Source organism: Corvus hawaiiensis, chromosome 7, assembly GCF_020740725.1.
Source record: "Corvus hawaiiensis isolate bCorHaw1 chromosome 7, bCorHaw1.pri.cur, whole genome shotgun sequence".
Classification (NCBI taxonomy): Eukaryota; Metazoa; Chordata; class Aves; order Passeriformes; family Corvidae; genus Corvus; species Corvus hawaiiensis.
In genome coordinates, this window is record NC_063219.1 from 34,726,920 (window position 1) to 34,751,150 (window position 24,231).

At 40.4% G+C, this 24,231-nt stretch overlaps 1 protein-coding gene across 7 annotated transcripts in view; it reads left to right on the plus strand.

Annotated features, from left to right (window-relative positions):
- THSD7B (thrombospondin type 1 domain containing 7B) overlaps positions 1-24,231 on the plus strand; it is a 299,255-nt gene that overhangs the window by 83,092 nt on the left and 191,932 nt on the right. For all 7 annotated transcript variants that reach the window (XM_048309745.1, XM_048309748.1, XM_048309749.1 and 4 more), the window contains exon 4: positions 22,821-23,616. In XM_048309745.1, coding sequence (XP_048165702.1) covers positions 22,821-23,616 — 796 coding nt within the window. The remainder of the gene's footprint in view (positions 1-22,820; positions 23,617-24,231) is intronic.

Below are 24,231 nucleotides of genomic sequence, written 5' to 3' on the forward strand. Positions count from 1 at the left end.
GCATGTGTCCTATCTGAAATTTTCTGAACAACCCATCCAGTCAAAGATAACATCAAATACAAGATAGCTGTACAGTGAAGTACAGGAAACTTCTATGTACAGTAAAATTTACTGATAAAACTGGTGGTAGGCTTAATAAAAGGCACTTGATGAAAAGCAACATGTAGTCTCTGATATATATGAGGGAAAGAGATAAAAAAATGGTAGCTTGTAAAATGGTCTAAGGAGGGCTTTTCCTGGCATTGTGAGGAACAGCTGGGCTTTGCATGCTTCAGGGCTCCTAATCATCTTGCTCAGAGCTTTAGATCAAGGGAATAGCGTTTGGAGAAATCCAGCTCCAGAATGGCAGCATCCTAAGGCCTTCCCCATTTTGAGATGGGGTTATCCCACAATGCAGACCTCGTTCCAGCCGTGGGGCTGGTGGTGAAGCCTTCACAGACATCTCCAGGTCTTCACTCTGCTGCCATGGGGTGAGTAGCTGCCTGAGGAGCACTGGCTGTAGGACCAGTTGTGGAACAGCAGGAGATTATTTTTACTTGAGCTGTAGCAGCTGGCTTAAGCTTCTGCAAACTCTTGCTGTGTGGAAGGGCTTGTGCTCACACAAGTGTGGTGGCAAATATGTGATGCAGTGGGCAGAGTATGAGAAATTCTGGATGTTCTTTCCTTCATGGAAAGGGAAGCTTTGAACAGAGATGTGTATTTTTAGGATATGCAGGGCATTTCTCTGGAGGATTAAAGTTCTCTGACATTGCAAAATAATTGCAGAAATGTTTCTCTTTAAGAACAGAGCAATGTTGCGAGAAAGAATTATTTGTATTTTATGCAAAGTTTTGATCCAAGTGTAAAGTGGTAAAATATTTGTAGTAATTCTCCATCTGTAGCAAACTTTTATAACCAGTGACCTGTCTGTTTCAAACTGCTGCTTTGAAACTTTCAAGCTGCTGCATCTCAGCCACAGCCAATACACTTATTCATTTATAAATTCAAGTGTTTTGCATGATGCAGTTTGTTAAAGAAATGCACCTGACTTACTGGGTTGGTTTTTTTCCTTGCACTGTAATGTTTCATGGAGTGTACTAATAAACAGCATTTTGTTACTTTTTGCTGAACATTCAGTTTTTGGGGAAAAAAGCGACCATGTCGAATAAAAGCAACTGCTTGTGCTTCATCTTGCAGTCGTGACAGAAGGGCTGAACTGCTTGAAGGGAACAGTGTTGGGCCTTGCTGTTAGCATGGAAAACCATAATTATGTTTGTTGAATTTGAAATCTGAAGTTCTTAACTCCAAATCCATTTTTTCCCCCCCCCTAACTTATGAAAACCGCATGGAGGATCATCCTTCCATCTTCTTCTTGGTTCCCTCCCATCTGCATCATCACAGTTTTCGCTCCATTTATTTCCAGAGTTGTTTGGTCTCCCTCTTTTGCTTCCTCATACCTACAGTTCAAACATATAAAGTTCTTTTAGTACTGTTTTTATGGGCTCTATTTTTGGTTTTCAAAGCTTTTAAGGAGTCGCCTGCACACCAGACAGCCTCTTACTCATTTTCATTTTGTCTTCCAGTCATTAGAATAATGAAAGATTTAGGAAATGCCTCACCAGCAGCATAAGCCATCAAGTCCAAAGATGTAAACAGATTACAGTTTCACCCACTGTCAGCTTTGCCTGCTCCACCAACGTGCTATTTTACACCAGACTTTGGAAATCATTTAGTTGATTGATACAGCAATAAAAGGGCACTTAATAGCAACCAAGATAAAAAGCTTTGCCTAACATTCTTCGTCGTGTGATAATGATCCTTGCAACATTCCAGACCTTCTTAAATGATGAAAATATAGTACATAAAAATGCTGTCTGAAAAAAATCCTGCACTCTGAAAATTCCTGCTAGGCTGAGAGGACCAATTAACAAAAGTTGCTGTTTCCTCTTGTGGCACCTGTCATTACAGGAGAATTTGGAATTGAGTGAAATCAGAGGAAAATGAACTTTAAAAATGCATATCAACCTTCTCGGGGGTGGAGTTATTTCCTGCTGTACACTGGTCAGAAAAGGTTAAACAACAGTCAAAATAAGGCTGAATATTGTAAGAGCTCTTTATTTATTATAACTATAGATTTGGTTGAGCAATACAAGTATTACTTTGTCATAAATATTTTCCAGGGTTTTCTGCTTCAGGTTTGATGCAAATGTTGTGTACTTTCTCCAGCTAAGGGGAGTGGATATAGAAACACAAAAGATGAATGGTTGAAGTTTTATACTGAGCTAGTTTTCACTGTTTCAGGCGGTCCCCTGCAACCATGGCTGTGTGGGACCTCCTTCCCTTCCCTGGATCTCTAGTTAAAATGAGGTATTTGTTCCTCTGTACTGAGATGCACTTCATGGTGAAGAGCAGGGAATGCGTTTGGAGCTGCTGTGTGTGTCTAGGATCCCATTATAGGCTGTGCAAAAATATTGAATGTAGGGCTTAAGAGATTATATGTATGAAGGAGAAAAGAATCAATTTAAGATGGCGAGTCAGGGATTTTGCTATACTGGTGCAGCCAGTTGATGTCTGCTGGTAGAATATTTCTTGCAAGATGGGGCAGTAACTTAAAAACAGTTGAATGTTAGTGCACTTTTTCTGAGGGGCAAAGAGAGACTGAGCATAGCATTGCTAGGGTAGCACTGTTGATGTAATCTGTGCTATTTAATTAGAAGATTCATCTTTGGTGTGGGTGGGTAGTGGAGAGATTGCAGAGGTGAAAATTACAATTTAAACTCGGATTCAAGGAGTTCTGACAATTTGGTTTCTGCTCAGAAAGCTGTTCATAATGAAAAGCATGTGCATGCTTTTCCTTTTCCTTTTTAACCTGATTTACCATCTTGTAGTGAATTAAGTCTTTCTCCACCTATTCCCATGAACCTGCCCAGTTTTCAGCATTTTTTGGCTCAACAGACCATTTCAGTATCTACTTCTCAGGGCTTAAAAACATTCCAGGTAATTAATGGGATATGCCTCCTGAAAGTAAGAATTTCTGAGCCAAATGCCTACAAAATATTTTTTGGAAAGTGACTTACAAGTACAGATTCCTGCTGAAACAGTGGGAAAAATCAGAGCTGTATGGAAAGACTATCTTTAACCTCAGCTGTGTGTGTACAGCTGAAAGAGGAGCTTCTCTGGCAGAAGATCCACATGTGGCCATGACCTGGGTGCTCCCAGTTTGCTGCTGGAGAAGCTGATTGCTCTCCATTAACCATGGAAGGCTCTTCCCTTGAGGGCCCTTTATGACCAGTCAGTGCATGTTCATAGCCACCCCATCCTCTCAGCAGCAGTGTTTTGTTCTTACAAAAATATCGCAAGCATCTGTTATAGGCTTGTCTCTAAGTCCTGACATCTAGTCAATAAAAATTAGTTATGTGTGATTCTTCCTCCATCTGCACTCTCCTTTAAGCCAGTTCACAGAAAATACATAACAAAAGTGAAGTTGCAGGGCTGTAGTTGGCTGCAAATTCCCAACTGTCTATATAGGACATTTAGACATAATATTTTGCTCTTTGAAAACACTGGCTCATTTTTGTTTCTACACTAGCCACTACTACAAGGTGATTTCCATTTCATAGAGACCACATCTTGTGCCCAAATGTGGGCTTGGAAAAACTCTTCACTTTGAACTTACGTTTGTGGAATTGAGTATCAAACCAGAAGGAAAATGCCTGAGGTGTTAGTGTCTAATTGACATTGAGTCATACTGCAGGCATAGAATTTTCTTTTGCTTTTTTATCGTAAAAATACAGAACAAATATATCGAAGCTTTCCAGTGACTTTCACAGGCATTGACTCAGGCTGTACAGTGTTCCATTTTGGGATGAAATAGTATTCTGGTTCAGAACTGGCACCAGTCATTGAAAAAAAAAAAAAAAAAGAGAAGTACTTAGCCTGCCCTTAAAGTGTCTGCTGTGCAGAATTATCTGAGACTTTAAGTCTGAAATGAGTGTGTATCCTGTTCTTAGACCTCTTCATATATAGATATATATATATAGCTAATTTATTAGTTCTGAAATGTTTAAAGATCAAGCAGCACTCTAGTTGTTACAGTTCATAATTGACAAGTGTGATTAACAGCACAACAATGGTTAATCCAGATGCTGTTGCCAGTGCATGGCTCACTGGGTGTATGAGCTGCTGCAAATACATTGACAAACACAGGCAGTGCTGATTTATTAGAGGAAGAGGTTTTTTTTAATAAGTATTTGAAATTAATAGGTATTCTGTATATTGCAAATAACTATAAACTACTGCTCTGTGGTACAACAACAGTCTTGGGTGTCCAGTGGGGCTGGACAAATGTATAATTTAAGAAGTGGTTCCCCATCCTTCTCTACCCTGCCATGCTACCTCTCACTGAGCTGAACAGTCTAAACTCATATTCCGTGAGGATACGGAGCCCTGCTGGATGAGTAGAACAGAGGAGGGAAAAAAAAAGGTCTGGCAGTTTGTGAATTAGCACTGGAGACGGGAAATTATTGCCATTTCAGTTCTTAAGTTGTCACTGGAAAACAGGATTAGGGTAGGAAGGATTTCTCTAAGCCTCGGGAGAAAAGCTTTTGCAGTGGAATATTGATGCAGGAAGAAATGCCTGTATTCTGTGCTATTAAGCACACTTAGGAAAATTGTTCTGTGCCAGTCACAGTTGGCTCTTGTGGTATTCCTCTTATGTAATTCATAAGAACAATCAGAGGAAGCTGATATGTATAGAAGTCAGCCTTTTTCCACTGTGCCTCTGTGACTCTCCTTGGTTCCCATGAGGTGGCTGATGGCAGTGAAGGTGTCCTGGCTCTGGGTGCCACTGCTTGTACCTGCTAGTGGAAAGCCTTTCCTGGAGTAAATGTCCTGGCTCCAGGTGCCACTGCGTGTATCTGCTGGTGGAAAGCCTCTCCTGGTGTAAATATCCCAGCAGAAGGGTGTAGCTGCCTGGAGAAAGATTATTCACTTAGATAATGCTGGTTGGTATTTCCCTGATCTGCCTTTTATTCCTCTACAGGCTATTTACTTAGGTACATTTTTGCTAAGAAAATGTAAAATATCTTCTTACCTTCTTTAGAACTCTTTTTTTTTTTTTTTTGGATAGTTTCTTTCCAGTTTTTGTATGGCATATCAGATACTGGGTCTCATTCATCAGAACTACAAAATGCTTAAATAGCATGGTGTAAGGAATAGTGGAATGTTGTCTACATTCTTTGGAAACAGTCATCCAGTGTAGATTTACTAGCTAAACATTATTTCTCAAAAATGAACATCTTTTAGAATACTATAGTGGAGTTTGGAACATGCTGTAATATTATCTTCGTTAAATGCGAGATGTTAAATCAAAAGGCTCTCTTAAGGGGGAGCAAATGGGACTGAACCAGTGGCAGTGATGAGATGTTCTCACAGTGATTACTTGGGTTCTCAGGGGAAACTGTGGGGAAACTGTGAAATGGAAATAAATCACATTCTGGCACCCATCAGTGTGCTATGTATTGCTTTTCTTAAGCAGGTCTTGGAATAAGGAGCATACTAAACCCTGAAAGGCTCTTGTCTGGGCAGAGAAAGAAAAGGAACACCTTTAGGATGACAATAGAGAGAGAATGACAGAATGGGAAAGAGAATAATTTGTTTTACCAGTGCTGAGGTAGAGGTATTCTAAAAATGTATAAAAGAACAGGATAAGGTGTATGTACATAGAATCCACTCATAGAGACTTCTTATTGTTTTTACCCTCCAATCTCCATGTTAATACCTTTGGGTGAAAGAATAAATAATTATTTGTGCTGTGGAGAAATGGTTTTTGGACTCATTTTAATGGGGAATGTCACAGTGTTGTGGAAGGGAAAGAATTAGAGGTGTTGCGTTAACAGGGTTGGGAATCAGAGGCAGTAGCCCAGAGAGCTATTTTGAGACTGGGTGATTTCATCCAGGAGGAAAAAAAGGCTGCATAATCCCTTCCCCAAAGAGGTGAATACAGAGGAGCCAGAAGGAGCCCAAAGATCAGCTCATTCTGCCACTTATAACACAAACTAGTTCTTTTAACTCAGGTATTAGCAAAAAAAACCACAATTGGAAAATTCTTGTAATTTGTTTTAATTTTATAATTTGGAATAATTGTGATCAATAAGTAGGCTCCCTTTTGGTTGTAAGCTCTCATCACTTTCACCAATAAAAATTACTTTGTATTGTTCCCCTGGGGTTTTAATTGCATTAAGAAATGATTGGCCCTAATAAACTTCTCCAGTCTGTGATAATTATAATCAAATAAGATGTCCATATAAAAGCACAAAATTATGCTGAAGCAAATGCAATCTTGATCATTAATTAGTGAACTATCAGAGGCCTTGCAGATGGTAGTTGTTTGGTGCTTTTCAGACTGAAGCCTGACCATTGCAGCCCCAACTGTGTATTGTAAATTTAGTTTCCAGTTATTCTTGCGTCAGTAGACACCTCTGAATGTGTGTTCACATGCACATGTTGCATATATTTCCCAGTTGTTTTTCACACGTGGAAATGTCACCAGTAAGGGTATTTGTCGTTTCAGTAAGACTGTGAGCTTGCACAGTGCTTTATAAAGCAGAGGAATGGATAAAGCTGCAGTTCATGTCAGGTGAAATACAGAACAGCAGTTCACAGGTGTGTAATGGTAAAGAAGAAGCTTGGCATAAGCAGTGTCTGTAGAAACTGCTGAATTTTTGGAGCTCTGTGAAGTGGAGGAATTTGTGTTTTGTGGCAAATCGTGCCATGTTTGAGTGGCAACATAGGGAAATGAGCTTTCTTCCCTGTGAGGGTGGTGAGGCACTGGGACAGGTTGCCAGAGAAGTTATGGATGTTCCTGGAAGCGTTTTAGGCCAGGTTGGAGCAACCTGGTCTAGTGAAAGATGTCCCTGCCCATGGCAGGGGTTAGAAAGAGACGGTCTTTAAAATCCTTCTAACCCAAACTATTCTATGATTGTATGAAATGAATGAATGAGGAGAAAGAGAAAAATGAAGTGAACTCTGTATTTGGCAGCCAGCAGTGAAATCAAAGCCATGTTCTGACTCCGTGTTGGGCAACCACGTTTGGTTTTTGTGTGGCCTCCTCACAGGACAAGGTGGGAGAATTGATGCTTTGCAGCTCTGGGCATGTTGGTACCAACCCAAGTTCTGCCAACACGGAAATGAAATGAAAGTTCAAGTTTAAAGGCACAATATCCTTCCTACCTCTGGAGTCCTTGCAGAAATACTGGACCTACAAAAAATGAATCCAAAGCATTAACAAGGACAGGCAGGCTCATCTGTCAAACTCCTGTGAGATGCTGCCATCAAAAGTATTGAGAGTACAGCTTTATTGGCAAAGAATGCCAGCCAGAACTAAAGATCAGGAGCATCGTTACACCAAATTATCTTAATCTAATGATACATGACTCTCTTGTGTGTGGTATCAAGATAGAATGTGACATTTTTGTCTTACATTAAGTTCCCCTCTAGTTAAATGGGCATCACAGCTGTCTTTGAGTTGCAGGAAGACTTTGATTCCTAAATCCTATAAAGTGGATTTAGGTCCCAGTTTCCCTTTTATTGATTAAAAAGTTAAATTTAATTGCTTACGCAGTGGTTTTTTCTATTTTACACATTTTATCAGTGAAATACAGGCCTGCATCTTTGACTTCAAACAATTCCATTTACATAATCAGCACATTTACCATTCTCCCTCACAGTTTATGTATTGGTTGAGCTTGTCTGCCTGCAGTGTGATCTGACCACAGTGGCTAACCACTCCTTAGAGATAATTTACATTATTATTGTAGTATGGATTGGGCATCAGTGGGAAGCAAGTCCGAGTCGATACGGAGTTCTTTCCTGTGACATCTTAAAAGAAATTATGTAACAGCCTGATACCCATTTGGAAATTCAAAGATGTCGCTGTAAAATGTTCCTTGGCGAACTGAGGTTCATCAATGAAACTTAGCAATTAGTTTGGCATCCAAAATGTAGGACAGAGATAAATGAAGAATGGAGTAGGAATGTGGACTCTGTCTGCTGACGTAATGGAGACCAGTTTGTCCCTGTTCCTCTTTGGAAGATGATGCCATGGATGCTTCTGTCAAGTGTTTGCTGCTCCTGACACTGCAACCCCCCTGAGTGAAGAACATGGATGTTGTAGGGAGAGATATTTAGTCTTGCTGTAAAAGTGGTTTTCTCTGAGCTGACAAACACATACGTAAAAATAGACTGGAAAAAAATGAATTCCTGTGCCTGCCCAACCAATTCATTTGTCTGGGGCTTGAATTCCCTGAAGAGAGGAAACATGATGGATTCTGCAGGAAATAGCAGCTGTTCTTCCTCCTCTCTGGGGCATGGTGATCAGTAAAACCCCCCTTATTTTTTATCAGTGTGATTGGCACCCAGTGTCTTGTTCTAATGGTCCAGCTGTTGAGTGCTGTAATCCCTGTTGGCTCGATGACACTTGCCATTGTTACTGCTGTGTGCCCTTTACCTATATTCTTGATGCTGAGTTAATATTTTAATGTAGCTTGTATAAGCAATTTCATTATAATTGCATGATTTCAGAGGGTTTTTTAGGGTGACCATAAAAAGGTGTTTTCAAGCCTCACCCAAGTTTCGATGGGGAAAATCTGTTTTCCCATAAATTATGAATATAGAAAACCCTACAGACTTGTTTTTATGGATGGGTTTATTCACATATGAAACTTGAGAAGGGCTTTAGTACAGCCTTAATCTAAGGAAGAGTTTATAAAATGTTCTGATTAGTTGGTATTTAAAAAAAATTCAATTAAAAATTTTTCAATTTCAATTAAAAAAATTATTTCTATCATAAGTGTCTTTGTTATGCATAGTGTTCTTCAGTTATTATATCTGAAATGAAATGAATTATTTGGAAAGATTAAGGTGTGTTGCAATACCCAAGACTCAGAACTTGGCAGCTGGGGAGCCATAGCATCTTGTTTTTCCAAGTATTGGAAAAACACTGCAATACCTATAAATGTGAAGACTGTGAGGGCTGATGCAAAACATCTTTATTTCTACTTACTGAGGCTGATTTATTCCCAAGGCTGAGGATTTGAATCTGTTGCATTACAGCAGGCACTTGTGTGTTTACCGGTGTTCTGGCACAGTGCTCTGCTTGGGCTGGTCTGGGAGAACATGGTTGCCTGTCCTGTTTCACTGCAGTCCTGGTAGGATTTGGGACTGCAGCTGCAGGAATGAAAATACACAGATCTGTATGGACTGAGAAGGAGAGTCCATCTCTAATATGAGTCGAAGTGTCGCAAGGTAAATTTTTTTCCCTCTTGCTCTTGGGCAAGGAGGAAGAGATAGGTAAAGCCAGTTAATTAATGGTAGTGTGGCTGAAGCTGTAAGAGGGTCATCACTGTTAGTGCAGATCTAATCTTTACAGAGGAGAAAAGTAATGCAGTTAAAGTTGTTACACAATTCCCACTCTGTACACCTTTCCTGGTGTTACCTTGCTCCCATACGTCCTCGGGTTGGGCTGTGACCCTGGGGAGGTGATGCATTGTCAGCATCTGGAGGCTTTCCCCAGGAGGAATAAGATACTCGTGTTGGTGGTTTCTTCTCTAGCATCCTGTGGGAAGCTGTCCTGAAAGGCCAAGAAGATACAGGGCAATGTAGGGGTGCATACACTATTTTATTTTCTCACTCTATTGCAAAGTTTGGTGTGAGGCTTTCTGGACACATGGTGGGAAGCTTCTGCTTTCATAATCCGGTGGAAACTGATGGCTTGTGGAAATAAATAAGGCTATCTGTGGATATGGTGTGTGATCACACATCCGTCATTATCAGGGGAAAATTCTTTGGGCAGCAACTATTATAACCAGGCAAATTTAGATAAATGGAAATGGTGACTGAATAATCATTAATACTGTGTTTTTGCATGAGTAAAAATGAATGTGGAAAAGTATTTACTTGCTTAGTTTGCCTGTCAAGATTGTTTTATTGGTTTAAGTTAGAATGCTTGGGAGAATGGGAATATGGTACAGTGAAGTGGTTTGGGAAGAGTGGTGGGACAACAAAACTAACTGGTCTTTAAGTAAAAGAACCTATGATGATGCAGCCTATGTTGCCCTACAGTGATCAAGCTCAAGAGGTCAGGAGGTATTTTCCTCTTCTTTGTTCTTAAGGCAGTAAAGCAGAAACAATTTAAATTTAGCATACCAGCTTTAAGAAAGGATTTTTAAAAAACACATCCTGTGAACAGTAAATATTGGTTAAAGAGATCTGAACTTTTGTTTGTTTTACAAAGACCTGAAGTTTATGCAGATTATTGGCCATATACATCCTTTCCGTTTATGCTTTCTGTTTATGCTTTTTGGAACACACTTTCTATATGTGCAGCAGGATCAAGATTAGATATAAACTAAAAATCTTTCTGCATCATCGCAGAAGGAATACAAGTCATTTAAGATCAATTTTCAAAGATGATGAATATCTTGAATTTCTAAACTTCAGATAGGGCAGACTGTAAATGTTTTAAACATGTAATGAATATGGATTGCATTTTCTTAGCTCCCTTTTCTTCATTGATTTTTGCATTTGACCAGTCATTTCTCTTTGTGTGTGTAAAATATATGGTTTACTGGTCAAAGGATCCCAAATCAAATTGGCTTTATTTACCTCAGAATATTCTGAATAAAGTTTATTGTGGGAATCATAAGAAAGGAATAGACATTTGTAATAGAATACTGTTTCCAAGTGGCTTGATTGAATTAAAGAATTCCCAGTGGAATTAAAACTCAATTAAGAGCAGTTATATCAGTATCCTTAGTGGGAAAGCCGATTTTTTCTTATTTCACAGAAGTACCAGTCTGATTTGTCTATAGCTGAGTGTTCCCCATCTGCTGAGGGTGTAGACAGATTCCTGTAGTTGGTGGATGGCTACACAAACTTTGCTGTGAACTTTGTAATTCTTTAAACCAGGGGAGAAGACCGAGGGTTGGGTTTCCTTCTGGAAGAGCCCAGATAGCCCTCTCCATTTCTGTAGCAGTTTATTGTTTTCTTGTGGTGATACTGAATCTTCATCTACTGGTTAATGAACCAGCTGGGGCATGCTAATGAGCTGGTTCATGTGGAAACAGCTTACTCATATAAAAGCAGCAAAACTAAAAGCCATTTGGAATCTGTGGTTCAGGACTATTAGCTAAGTGTTTTTATTGCCCTGTTCCCCAAAATCACTCCTCATTCTGCCTGTCTGCATTACTCTCAGGGGATTTGGAATAATAAGGTTACCACATTTCTGTGTTTTGTCCATTGCCTGTCATAATCTGATTTTCAAAAGCATCCACAGCCTCCATCATGACCTCCAAGGCATTGGAAGTGTCTCCTGTGGGAAGGGTTAGGAGCCGGCTCCAGTATTTCAGCACCCATGGTGTGGCAATCATGACATTTTACTTGTGCTTCTGGTGTGTTGGAACACAGACTGAGCAGGAAAACACTGATTGATTCCAAAGTGTGATCAAAATGGGATAATTTGTATATAAATATCTCACAGCACATATATATGTGTCTGTCTGTGTGTGTACATACATATTTGACATCAGTTATGTACATTATGCACTTTCACACGTATATCCTTTTCCTTTTATTAAATAATTTATGATTTTTCTTAATCAGATGTGCCTTAACATACAAAGAAGAAAGGTATATTTGTCTTGGCTTATCTTTTCTGCCGTTCCTGAGCTGGAGGAGGTGTTGGAAGGTTCCTTTGATAGCATCTCCTTTCAGTAACACCCATCAGGACTTCGGGCTCATCCTCTCCTTTGATTAAACACTGGAGCAGCAACATCTTCTGTCAATATTTAGTAAGTTGAGGGATTTCAGGTGCTATCATGATGAACCTAACTGTGACCTAAATTGAACTGAAAGCAGCTTGAGGCAGGAATGGCTTTTTATCTTCTTGAATCGTGTTTGAAGTTGTGATAGTTCTTTGAGGCGTATTTAAATTAATAACCACTGCATTATCTTGACAATACTGGTAGAGATAATATGGGATTTCCATTATTCTAGCCTGGTTTTCGATCATTTCCCAGTTACAGTGAGGATGATGAATGAACATAGCCAAGAAATTATATTTTAAAACATTAGTTTTGCCATGTGGTGGCACAGTGGACCAAAGATGATTACCAGAGCTGATGTTTAATTTAAATTTTTCAGTTGACCTCTTTATATCAAGGTGAACCTGAGGCACGCTTAGTTTATTCAGGCATCTCAGGCAGTCATGACATTAGTGTAAGTGTTAGATTTATTGTGCAGGCTAAATGATCATTTTATATATTCAATAGAACCACTCAGGAGTACAAAAGAGATCTCTTTGCAGTTGGATTTTCATGCAAATACCTTTATTTGTAGTGTAAAACAGTAGAACAGATAGATGCTCTTGTGCAAATTACTAGCACTGTTTGTAAATATCTCTGCAATTGAAAGCAGCAGAAGTGCCAGATGTGTAATTACATTAGCACAGATATTCTACAGAAAGCTGCTTCTGTGAAACAGAAACAAGCTTAATGTGAAAATCTTTGCTTTTGAGAGCATGCATGCTATGCACATCATTAACCTGTTAATTACATCTATTAAGGGCTGCATTTTCCGAGACCTTGTTAAATGATTACTTATGTGTAAGAACGTCTGTTTCTAAAAAATCTTCAGTCGCTAAGTGTGGGCTAACATTGTGATAGCAGATGCTTGTGTTTGGATGTGAAATACATGTACAGCATATGTGCATCTGTAGTTGATACTTTCCCATGTCACCCTTCTTTTATTTCAAAAAGTCAGGGCGTGAGATCTTTTATGGCAACAGTGACCTGATTTCCATGTTCAAAATTGTTCATCTCTGCTAAGCAAACAGCTCCAGCAGAAAACCTGAATGCTGCCTGCCACATCTAGTAGTGGTTTTTGGAAGAAATGTGGGGCTGTGCTACCAAATCCATCCTCAGGATCATGTATTATCAGTTGTTTAAACATCTCAGAGGAGGTGGTTTGATCCCCTGTGCCGAAGCTTGTGAAAATGTAAGTAAGGGTTTCCATCTGTGAGGATTTCAGCAGTACATGAAGACTATTCAGAAATGTAAAACCACTATAAATTTAAGATAGTGTGGGCAAAACACCTGCCAAAAAGGTAGCAAAGACCTACCAGTCCGGTAAGGCTGACCCCTAAGTAACTTTAGGGTGCAGTTTGATGTTTGAACACTTCCATCTTTAACTTACTGGAACTGATGTTCTGCTTTCAGCGTTCTTTATTTCAGAAGTGCAGATATTGAAAAAACGCATCCCAAATTCTGCGCCTTCCCCTAAATGTGCTCGTTCCCAGCCTGGTCTGTGGGTTAGCACCCTACAGGATTTGCAACTCTTGGGCTCCTGGGCCTGACACAGATTTGTGGCCCAAACTATGGTACTCTTTTCTCTGTTTATCCTCAGAGCATTACTGACTTTTGCTCCATGGAATCAATCTCAGCTGGAAAAGGAAAAAAACTAAGTTAAAAAGTAAAACCAGTGGAAAATTTCATAGGATAATACAACCCCTTCATAAGACCCCTGGATCACTGTCTGGCCTGATGTTCAGATCTTAATCTGACCATATTTTGCTCTCACTTACCTGCATGTGCAGTCGTTTGGAACAATGCCTGGCAAAATCTGCCTCCAGATGGGATGGAGATTTTTCTTTCTTCACATACTCATCCAGATATGATGTGCTTAGTTATATTTTGTAATTCTTGGCACAAGATTCCCAAGATTTTTCTTATCTTAACACCTGCAAGCCTGAACGAGGTAATGTGATCATGTTCCCTGAGTGCAAACGGAAGCATTTTAGTTATTCTGTTCTGCTGTCAAGAAGCAGAATTTATGATGTGATGGGAGTTTATTTCAATTAAGACATTAATGTCTTTGTTCTTGCTTTCCTATTACATTAATTATTTTTCCCCCCTCCAAAGTGAACTTTTGTGAACTGGATTTAGCTATTTTTTTTTGTTTGGTTTTGGGTTTGTTTGTTTTGTTTATTTTAGTATGTGCTATATACCTGTCCTTCTTTCCTGAAGGGAAAACCACTGGCACTGTAAAGCCTTTCACCCTGCTATGCACTGGAAACTGGAGCTCTTTGTCCCTCTTAGATAGCTCAGCCACCCTTCAGTCAGCAGCCAGTGCTCCCAGTGTCTGTGGGACAAGGAGATTTACTACTGGAGAACACTTATATTCCAAATTTTGGCATAGCTTCTCCTTTGGTTTATTCCTGCACAGCTATTTCCAAACAACATTGCGAGTTGTGCTTTTCCAAAACACTTTTCCTCAAGAATATGGAGTGTCTAGAGTAAATGGAAATTTAATTATTAATAATTGAAAGAGGATAATTAAATATAGACTGTAAATAAAGTGAAAATGCCCAGTAAAAGCAATTTGTAGAGTTCTACAATAACCTCTATCCAGTTTTTATAGAATTGGTCATACACATGTATAAAAATAGTACTTTTCACATGAATTAATTATGCTGTTGCCAGGGAATTGTTATTATAGGTGTTCTCCACCTTTGCAGAAATACTAATTAGCAGCAGTTGGACTCCATGGGACTCCTGCCCCTTGTATAGTTCTTGTATAATGTTTGTTAGGAATAATGAGTGGCCCATATGGTTGAGAAGGTATTTCTGTGGAAGTACATGATGTATTTTACCTTTCCTGTTCCAAGCACTGTGGGCAGCCCCACTTCTGCTCCAGAGCAAGGGGACAGGGGCTGCTCCAAGTGGGGCTCACCAGAGGTTCCACCTGGAGAACTTTCCCAGGAGGACACATCTGTAGGTGTGGGCACATCAGCTCTGCAGGAGGCTGAGGGACAGGTAAAGCAGCTCCTCTGTTTCACCTCAGCCAGACTTGGTAGCACCTCGATGTGCAACTCTGGATTTAGATTCCTTTGCCATCACATATTGATCTCTGTAGCAGCTGCAAATGTTTGTGGGCTTCTGGGCTGTGGTGGGTTATAAAATATGTAAGTTGGAAACAGGATGAAGCTGAGCAGAAAAATTTTAGTTCTCCCTTAAAGTGATGTCTGGAGGGGGATGCATGTATTTCTGTGATAATGTGCTTTTGAAGTAAATTTGGATACTTCAGAAAGGTTTTGCAGGTGTGCAGATAGCTGTATTATTTCACAACTTTTTCTTGGAAACAATTTTTTAATTTTGCTCTTATTTCAATGAACAAATGTAATTTAAGCTTCATGGAAGAGTAAGAAAATTAGAAACTGCAGTTGTCACAATTTGGAAGAAGGGTTGGGCTCTATCTTTGGTGTTTGCAGATAGTGAATTGTTACAGGACTAAAATAAGAATTCTCTGTGTGTCTTGGAGCTCGAATAAGCAGAGGTTGAACTGCTGCCAGCACCTCCCCACAGCTGTCCCACCGAGGCCTTGTCTCAGAGCAGTGAACCTGTGACAGCAATTTCCTGCTGTGGCTCCCACAGGAGTCCATTCATGCCAGTTTTCACTGTCTGCATGGGTTCTTCCCTGTGAGGGTGGTGAGGCCCTGGCACAGGGTGCCCAGAGAAGCTGTGGCTGCCCCATTTCCCTGGAAGTGTCCAAGGCCAGGTTGGACAGGACTTACTGTTACGTGGAAGGTGTCCCTGCCCATGGCAGGAAATTGGAATGAGATGATCTATATGGTCCCTTCCAACCCAAACCATTCCATGATTTTATGATCTTGGTGGTGGTTGCTGAGGTTCCATGTGGAGATGCAGATGAGGTGGACTCTCCGGAGCTGAGTGTACCCCAGCTGGGCTGTTAGCAGAACATGGGCATGGGGTGAAACCTGGGCTCTGCATGCTTGAAAAATATCTCAGAGTGACTGCCTGTGTGAAGGGCAGCGAGGGGAAGGCAAGGGATGGGAAAAGCAGAAAAAATCCAGTGTGAAGCTTGCTGGTGTGAAAGTGGTGGTGCAAGGAGCTGTATCCAACTGGAGAGACTTCTGAATCAACCAGTTCCTGCAGGCAGGTAAGAAATAACCCCATTCACAAATCTCTCTCTCTTCCTTCTGCTTCCCTGCAAATATCAGAGTGCACCTCCTCAACTTCTTGTTTCATTGTGCTTGAAAGGATTTGAGATTTCCTGTGGACTGGAGAAAAGATTTAAGTATCACTGGGGGCTCAGAAGAAGGTGCTGCTGAGAGGGGTGTCCAGCAATGCCCATGACTTCCCCGTGGTCCCCACTGGTAAACTGGTGGTTTATGTTACAGTAGATGCTGTGTAACCTGTCCTGTGTTGATTCTGGGTTTTTTTTTCCACTGGGAAATAACACTTCCTATTGGGGATTACAAACCCCAGAGTCGAGGTGAAGTGACTGAAGAAACACTTCTGCTCTTAAGGTTACATTTACGAACACCTTACAAAGGCTATTATGTTTTAAACAGAATTGGTTTCCATAGATGTTTGGAATTCCAAAAAGGCCAGAGTTTGATTATAGCTATTTATAGTCCAGTACTGAGATGGTTTTAATCTCATATGCAGTAAACAACTTAACAGTTGTAATCTGTTGATAACATCTATTTATTCTTTTTGTTTTTGAATACGTAAGCTTATATACATTATGGTTTCATCTCCTAATATCCACTGCCGTCAGTGCAAGAAACCTTTTCCCACAGACCCTCAAAATGTGTTGGATGAATATTACAGAAATGTTTTGGAATGTGTGGGGCTATTTTTTATTTTTCTATTTTTTAATTGAGAGTTGAAAGGAAAGAATATTTTTCCCTGGGCTGTCTCCAGGGTGTGGGCACATGATTGAGTAGCTCAGCTAATGCCGTTTACATTAGTTCTTAATATTGGGAAGTCCTGTCTTCCACTGCCAAGGGGTTAGTAAATCACTGCATTTTCATAAACAGCAGTGTTCATTACATTCTGCTGCAGAATGTCTTTCTTGCTGGAGTGTGTCTTGAGTGTTACAGCATGTAGATAATAAGGGAAAAACCCGAAATGTAAAATTGGAACAAACTGCTGCATGGCTGTAAGTCACTAAATTTCACATTTATTCAGATCTAAAATAAAATGAATAACTAAGCTGCTGAATTGCTCATTTGTGTAGGTCATGAAAGTTTAAAAAAGTGTTGCAGATATTTAAAATGAATCCCAGGAATCAGAGGAATTTTTTATGCCCTGTATGACACACTGCAAATAGAACAATAGTCTTTTGTATAGAATCTTTCATACGGATTATAGTACAAAGGGATTTAATGAATTGCTGTTAATAATAAATAGCAAAATAATTGAGACAGTTAAGGATAGGCAAGGGAAATAATCTGTATTTTGGCTGAGATGATGCAGTAGGTGCAGGGCAAGGAGACAGGAGGGCTCTTTCAGAAAGCAAGGGAATGGGCAGTTCTGCCAACTACAGCTGTACTAACATTGCTTTGTATTATAAAATACTGAAACATCCCAGATCTGGTGTCCTAGACTCCAAAGATTTTAGCCTGTTTAGTCTGCAAGAAAAGATCTGATTGTAGCATCCTTATCTAAATCTTTATAATTACTTTTCTTGGCATAATGCTCCAAGAACCATAATGCCTTTGTATCATGCCAAGAAAAAAATATTACAAGAAACTGTGTTGTAGTTTGTATGATCTTCAACAGCTTTGGCTTATGAGAAATAAATATATGTCCAAATCTCATAAAACATGCATAATTCTCATAAAATTATATTAAAATTACATAAATCTCATAAAAACTTCTCATAAAACAACCAGTTATTCTGAGGAAACACATTCAGTGGAATTTATTTTTTGTCTCTTACTGATAGTGTAGATTAATTAGCTGTAGTGCCATTAGGAATAAGGCTCATGTGTTCTCTGAGTCAGTTGTTACCTGTTCTCAGAATTCACGGGGGCTGAGTTGGAGCTTTGCATTTCCCTTAACCATGCTCTGGTGGAAGGATGACATCCAGAGGAGTTATGGGATGTTTCAAGCAGAAGTATTCAATTAAAGTGGTCACTGCAGGGATTTTGGGGAGTTACATCACATGTGTTGGAGTTACTCCTCAGACTGGCATTAATGAATTGTATGTCTCTGTTATGATGGGTAAGAATTAGGAGATTCTGTTCAAAAGCAAGTTGTTCAGGCCTAGAACAATTGCTCCTAAATTTGATACTTTAACTGAAAGAGAAGGTAAAAATGTGTAGAAAATAGGACTATTCCAGTGGTTGTCCATTAATTTTTCCAGTGCTCCTTCACTGAAGCATATCTATTATCTGATACATATCACTAACACAATATTCTATTTTACTGATTGCTCATCTTCTGCTAAGTTTGAAAATCAGTGCATAGCAACAGGGACAGTGTCATTGTGGGAGATGCTTACTATTGAATGAATTCACCAATGGTGAAATGGTTTCAGTTAAGCTAAAATATCACAATAAACAGAGCATAATTATTCTAGCAATTCTTATTAAGCAATAACATAATTACTAAGCAGCTCTTATTGGGATTCCTCTTCTAAGTTTGGTGTTCTGTGGTGTTTTATTTTGTCTGTAAAGTGTACTTATTGTCTGTATAGCCTGCTTGCCTTACGTGTGTGTGACCTGTCTGTCAGAGAGCAGATGTCACTGCATCCTTTCAGACACAATTATGGTGCAGTTGTAGGTAGGTCTTGAAGGCAGGAAAAAAAAAGCAGTGCACAGTGCATCAAATAAACTCCAATTGCTGTGTTATTGCATGTTTTGAAAGGGGTTAGAGAAGCTGTGTGGGGTGATAGGACAGCTCTTTCTGGCTGATGAAAGATGGCAAACAACAATGTGTAATTTTGCTTTGATTTTCTTTTTCTTTGATTGTCTGGATTTATTAATCCCTTTCATGTCATTGCTTGTAGTGTTACAGATGCCCTGGAAGAAACAGTAGGATGTCTTTGTTCACAGTTGTTCGTAAACAAAGAAACCCCACAGTCTGTTACCATTTTTTTGCAAGCCCAGCTAGTTTTGTTTCACTTCTTGTTTTTGGAAATAGTGATTTGGTTGAAGTTCTCTTTGGCTTGGTTGACTAATGGATTTACTTGTGCTGTTGTGTGTTAATTGGTACTTGGCCAGATCTCAGTGGTATTTATTAGTGAAAAACATTTCTTTTGCATCCTGCTGGAGAAAGCCTTGCTATCAGTTAGATGCTCCTACACAGAGAAACCCAGGTTGAAAAGGACCACGGGAGGTCATCTGGTTGAACTTTCAGTCAGATCTTGAAAACCACCAAGGCTGAGGTTCTGTTGTCCTTTGGAGCAGCCTGTTCCCGGGGTTATCCTCACAGCGGTGAGGTTTTTCCTTACACCCAGCTTGGAGCCTCCCTGTCTCCATGTACATCCACAGTCTGTTTCTCCCATCTGTGTCGTGCTGTGATGGGGTCAAACATCCACCCATTATCTGATTAGGTTACAATAGATAGGAGACAGACAACCAATCCTTTTTCTTCATAGTTTTGTACTTTCTATAGACAGATCACTGTGAAATTCATTTTGTTTTATTTAGTCTTCTTTAATTACCAGTGGCCTTCCATTCTAGATGGGGAGTTGTAAAGCCTGTTTCTGAAGATCAGGCTTCTGATGCCTGAATTCCAGTGGGCTTAGAACATAGTTAATATTATAATTCACATTGTGGTGAGATGTTTCTTTTAATTGACTCAGATATATTTTGAAAAAAGTGTAAATTTAACATGAGCCTTCTAAAAATAATTAGATTCTAATTACAAAGCGGACTATTGACTAGGAAGTATATACAGCTTTCTCCTCATTTAAGCTACTGAACAGGATATTTAACTAAGCAGTGAAACATTGTGGATAAGTTTACTGCCACATCCTGTGGAGATTGTCAGGAAGTGAAAAAATCTCTAGTAATGAGTTTTGCATCTGATTTTTAACCTTATTTTTCATGCTTCTTTTTTTGCTATGCCAAGAGCAGGCTCTGTTTTTAGCATGTTTGCCAGGGAATAATTGCAAATTGTAATGTGTCTAACGACAGTGTAATTACTTACAAGTTCTTGCTTACTTTTTTTTCCATAATTTTTCATTCTAAATTCACATCTGACATTAAATAATGACCAGTTCTTGCTTCTGGCTTCAGCTGAGCATCTCTCTGTCCTGTTAATGTGAGGAGTGCTAATTCTGCTGTTCATGAGTAGAGCAGTGCATGAGCAGCACCCAGGAGTGTACAAAAAGTACTAAAGAGACAAGTTCTGTGCAGTAGGGAAAGAGCAGTGGTGGCTTTGATGATTGAACGATTTCCTGTGCCACAATGGCTTGGCATTTCTCCATGGCGGGGTTTAATGCTATTTTATATTCAATTCACTATCTTTAGAAGTGGTAAATTCTTGATTGGTGTAATGTGTTTCAAGGTCCTATTGATGAGTAAAATACTGTTCTGTTCAATGCTGAAGGGAAATAATATTTTTCTTGAATTTTTGCTTTAAATAAACCTGGTGAAAATGAAACTTTTCCTGTATTGAAACTTCCACATCTGAAAAAACTAAACTGTCTTTGCTGAGGTGCTGCACAGAAATAAGTAAGTTCATGATACAATTATGTTGTGATGTTTAATCACTGTTGCTCTTCTCTGTTAATAAAAAGCCGCCCAGGTCTTGGGGTCTGAATTTTGACTATTATTTTTAGATGGCAGTATTTACATAATCTGATATCTGGTTTCAAATCTTGGTGGCATTAGAAAAGAATATTCTGTTAGATCAAGATGAAGTATCAAGGATGAAAGTTGAAGTTGTCAATGGACTTCTTCCCTGTAACTGAACTTCAAAAGCATATTTAAAGATTATATTTTTTTTATTATTCCATCTTTAAGCACACTGGATTCTGCTGGAAGCCTGTCATTAGTGTACGACAGCTTGTAGAGCACACTAGAGCTTGATGCTGCCTTTTCCCATTCAAGGTACCTGTCATGACTGAGTCCTTACCTTGGGCTGATGCCTTTTGGTGTGAAACAGAGGCATAAAAAGGACAAAGATTTTTGCACATATCCTGAGGGATTCAGCAAAAGCTGGAGCTGTCTAAACCCTGAGGACTCTGCAATCCCCTCCTGCCCTAGCCTGTCCACCACGGCAGAAGGTGCCTGACCGAGGGCAGAGCTGCAGCCCTGGCCTAGAGGATGGGGCAGGAGGAACGCCTGCAGGAGGAACATGGGATCTATTGGAAAAGCAGCTCAGCTATATCCAATTCCTATCTGCTTTCCCTCCTTTCCTAAGAATAAAAAGAGATCAGGATTTTTTTTATTTATTTATTTTCAGTTTTCATTACACAATGTCAAGCCCCTGTCTCTGGAGGATCAACTCCTCTATTCACGGAGAAAGAGCAATGGGATTGCCAACGAAACCGCCATCGCCTGAACGAAATACCTGGGATTATACTTGCAGCTCTTATGGAACTGGTTTTGGTTCTTATGTGTGTTTGTTTTTGTAGTATGAGCATGTAACTGATTCCGGTAGTTTTAAAACCAATTAAAAAAAAAATTGACTGCCGTAGCATTGGTTAATATAAATCGACTTATTTGTTGCAAGTTCATTTTCTTCCTTGAAAAAATAGAAAAGATAGGGCAGTTGCAGTGTATTTTCAAGCAAGAATTATGTATGCAATGTTTGTACTGAACAAAATGGCTCTTTTATGAGGTACTGGAAAGTTTTTAAACTTAGGAATGAGATAACACCCCCTTGAGATGATCATCAAAATCCCTTTAATAGTTAAGATTCGGCCTGAGTGCTTTTCTCTACCTTAGCTCTTCAGTTTGCCAGCAATTTTGTACTTTATAGCCCTCATTATTTTTTTGATTTGGTGGATTTTTATTGAATAATATTTTCACAGACAAATCTTCCTATTTAGCCTTGTCTGATTGCTTTCAGTATGTTCATGTGCTCCAGAACTGAAAATGACATTGCTGGGTTTTATTTTGGTTTAATTTCTCCTTCTGAATGATGGCTTTGCCACCTCTCATAGTGCCACGTGCTGCAAGTGGAAACAACAGTGTGTCTTGAGGGTGATTATTTTCATGTATTTATCCTCACTGTTTTATCCCTTTGGATGATGATTCTGCTGCTTCCCAGTGCAGTTTATTCCGTTGACTAATTGCTCTATTAAGACTGTTTTCCTCTTATCTAACTTGACTTTCTTTTCCTATTAGATGATTGTTCTTTTATGATCATTTTTATATTAATTTGTACAAATGAAATTAAATATTCATTTGGGATGAATTTTAGTGCTGCAGAAATTAAAGGCTTGCCTTTAATTTGAAGCACTGTGAGGCATTTTCTCTTTTCCCCAAATTTCTCCAAGTGATTCAGTGATGTGAGTACACTGGGAGAAGCCACTCGCAGCCTTTAGGAAGAATTTAACCAATTTTAGGGACCAGCTGGTAGTTATTTGCTTTTTAATACACAACAGGATATGGCTTATATTTTATATATGATTCATATCTTTTAACATGGGCAGATAGTGATAGAAGAAAGGGGAACATATTTAAATTAAAAGTGGCGAGATTTAGGTGAGATGTTAGGAAGAAATTCTTTACGCAGAGGGGTCTGAGGCCCTGGCACAGGTTGCCCAGAGAAGCTGTGGCTGCCCCATCCCTGGAAGTGTCCAAGGCCAGGTTGGACGGGGCTTGGTGCAACCTGGGATAGTGGAAGGTGTCCCTGCCCGTGGCAGGGGGTTGGAATCTTGAGATGATCTTTAAGATCCCTTCCAACCCAAACCGTTCTATGACTTTACGGTTTTGTGACTGTACAGTGTTCTGTCGGGTGTCAGGACAGATCCGTGGGGGGAGCATTCCATGGCGTTTCTCACCACCCCTTCTCTTGCAGGTCACTGGGGCCGCTGCATCGGGGACTGCGGCTCGGGGGGCGTTCGCAGCCGGGCCGTCTGGTGCACCCACGCCGAGGGCTGGACCACGTTCCACGCCAACTGCGACCAGCAGGACAAACCCGAGAGCCAGAGGAGGTGCTTTAAGGTCTGCGACTGGCACCTGGAGCTGTTCGAGTGGGAGGTTTCAGGATGGGACAGGTGTGGGCTCGTCCCCGCTGCGGGTGCTGAGGCGGGAGCCGAGGTTTGTGTCACCGCCCAGCACGGGCTGCAGCGCCGCAGCGTCCGCTGCCTGCAGAAGCTGAACAGGACCGTGGTGTCCAGCGAGATCTGTGAGTATTTCACCCCTCAGCCGCCCGCTGAGCAGGCCTGCCTGGTGCCCTGCCCGCGGGACTGCGTCGTGTCCCAGTTCTCCGGCTGGTCCCCGTGCGGCACGGGCTGCGCCAAGAGCCTGCAGCACCGGACACGGGCGGTCATCGCCCCTCCGCTCTACGGGGGTGCCCCGTGCCCCAATCTGACGGAATCCAGAGCCTGTGGAGCTCCTGCCTGTCCCCTCGGGGAGGAGGAGCACACCTACAGCCTCCAAGTGGGCCCGTGGGGCGAATGCCGGCTGCCCCATCCTAAAGAAGTGCAGTTGGCGGAGAGGACTATGCTGGATTTGGGTTCGGACTCTGGAGAGCGAAGCACATCCGGACTTCCTGGCTCTCATCCCCACCACCATGCCGGGGAGGTGGAGATTGGCTACCAAACCAGGCAGGTCAGGTGTGTAAGGAGCGATGGAAAACATGCAGCGCTGAGGTAAGGGTGGTTCCTGCTCTGTTTCATCCCCACTGGATTTGTGTGATGGAGCGCTGGCTCTGCCTGGCAGCACCACAGTGAATGAGTCCCATTCTTGAGTTTTAGATGGAGTTTTTAATGTGTTTTCTTTATGAACTTTTTCTTGATTTAATTCCTTTCTAGCATATGTTGAAGATTTTGCATTCTTCTACGATTTGACACTGTTTAATACGTTTTATATTTTTAATAATTCTCTTCTGGTTTGGTTTTTTTGTTGTTGTTGTTTTGAAGAAATGGAATTATATATCACTTTGTGCTGTTGCTGGGCCCTGGCTGTGGGAGAGGGAGGTTTCATTCTCAGTCATGTACTGCATATGTTTGGTAGAAGAGGCAAAGATTGCATCAGCTTAAACTCCTTCATTCTTACAAATCAATACAGGATAAAATAAGTCTGAAAAGTTTGGCCTTGTGAATATGCTAGAAGGTATATTTTGGAAAGAAATCAGTGAGTAAACCTGGGATTGTCATCCTTATTGAGGAGCCTTCCTGTCTGGGTGTAACTTGGGTGCTGGTACAGGGTAGGTGACTGGCATGCCCCTCTTTGATAGAGGTTGTTGATTTCTGTCCTTATCTAAT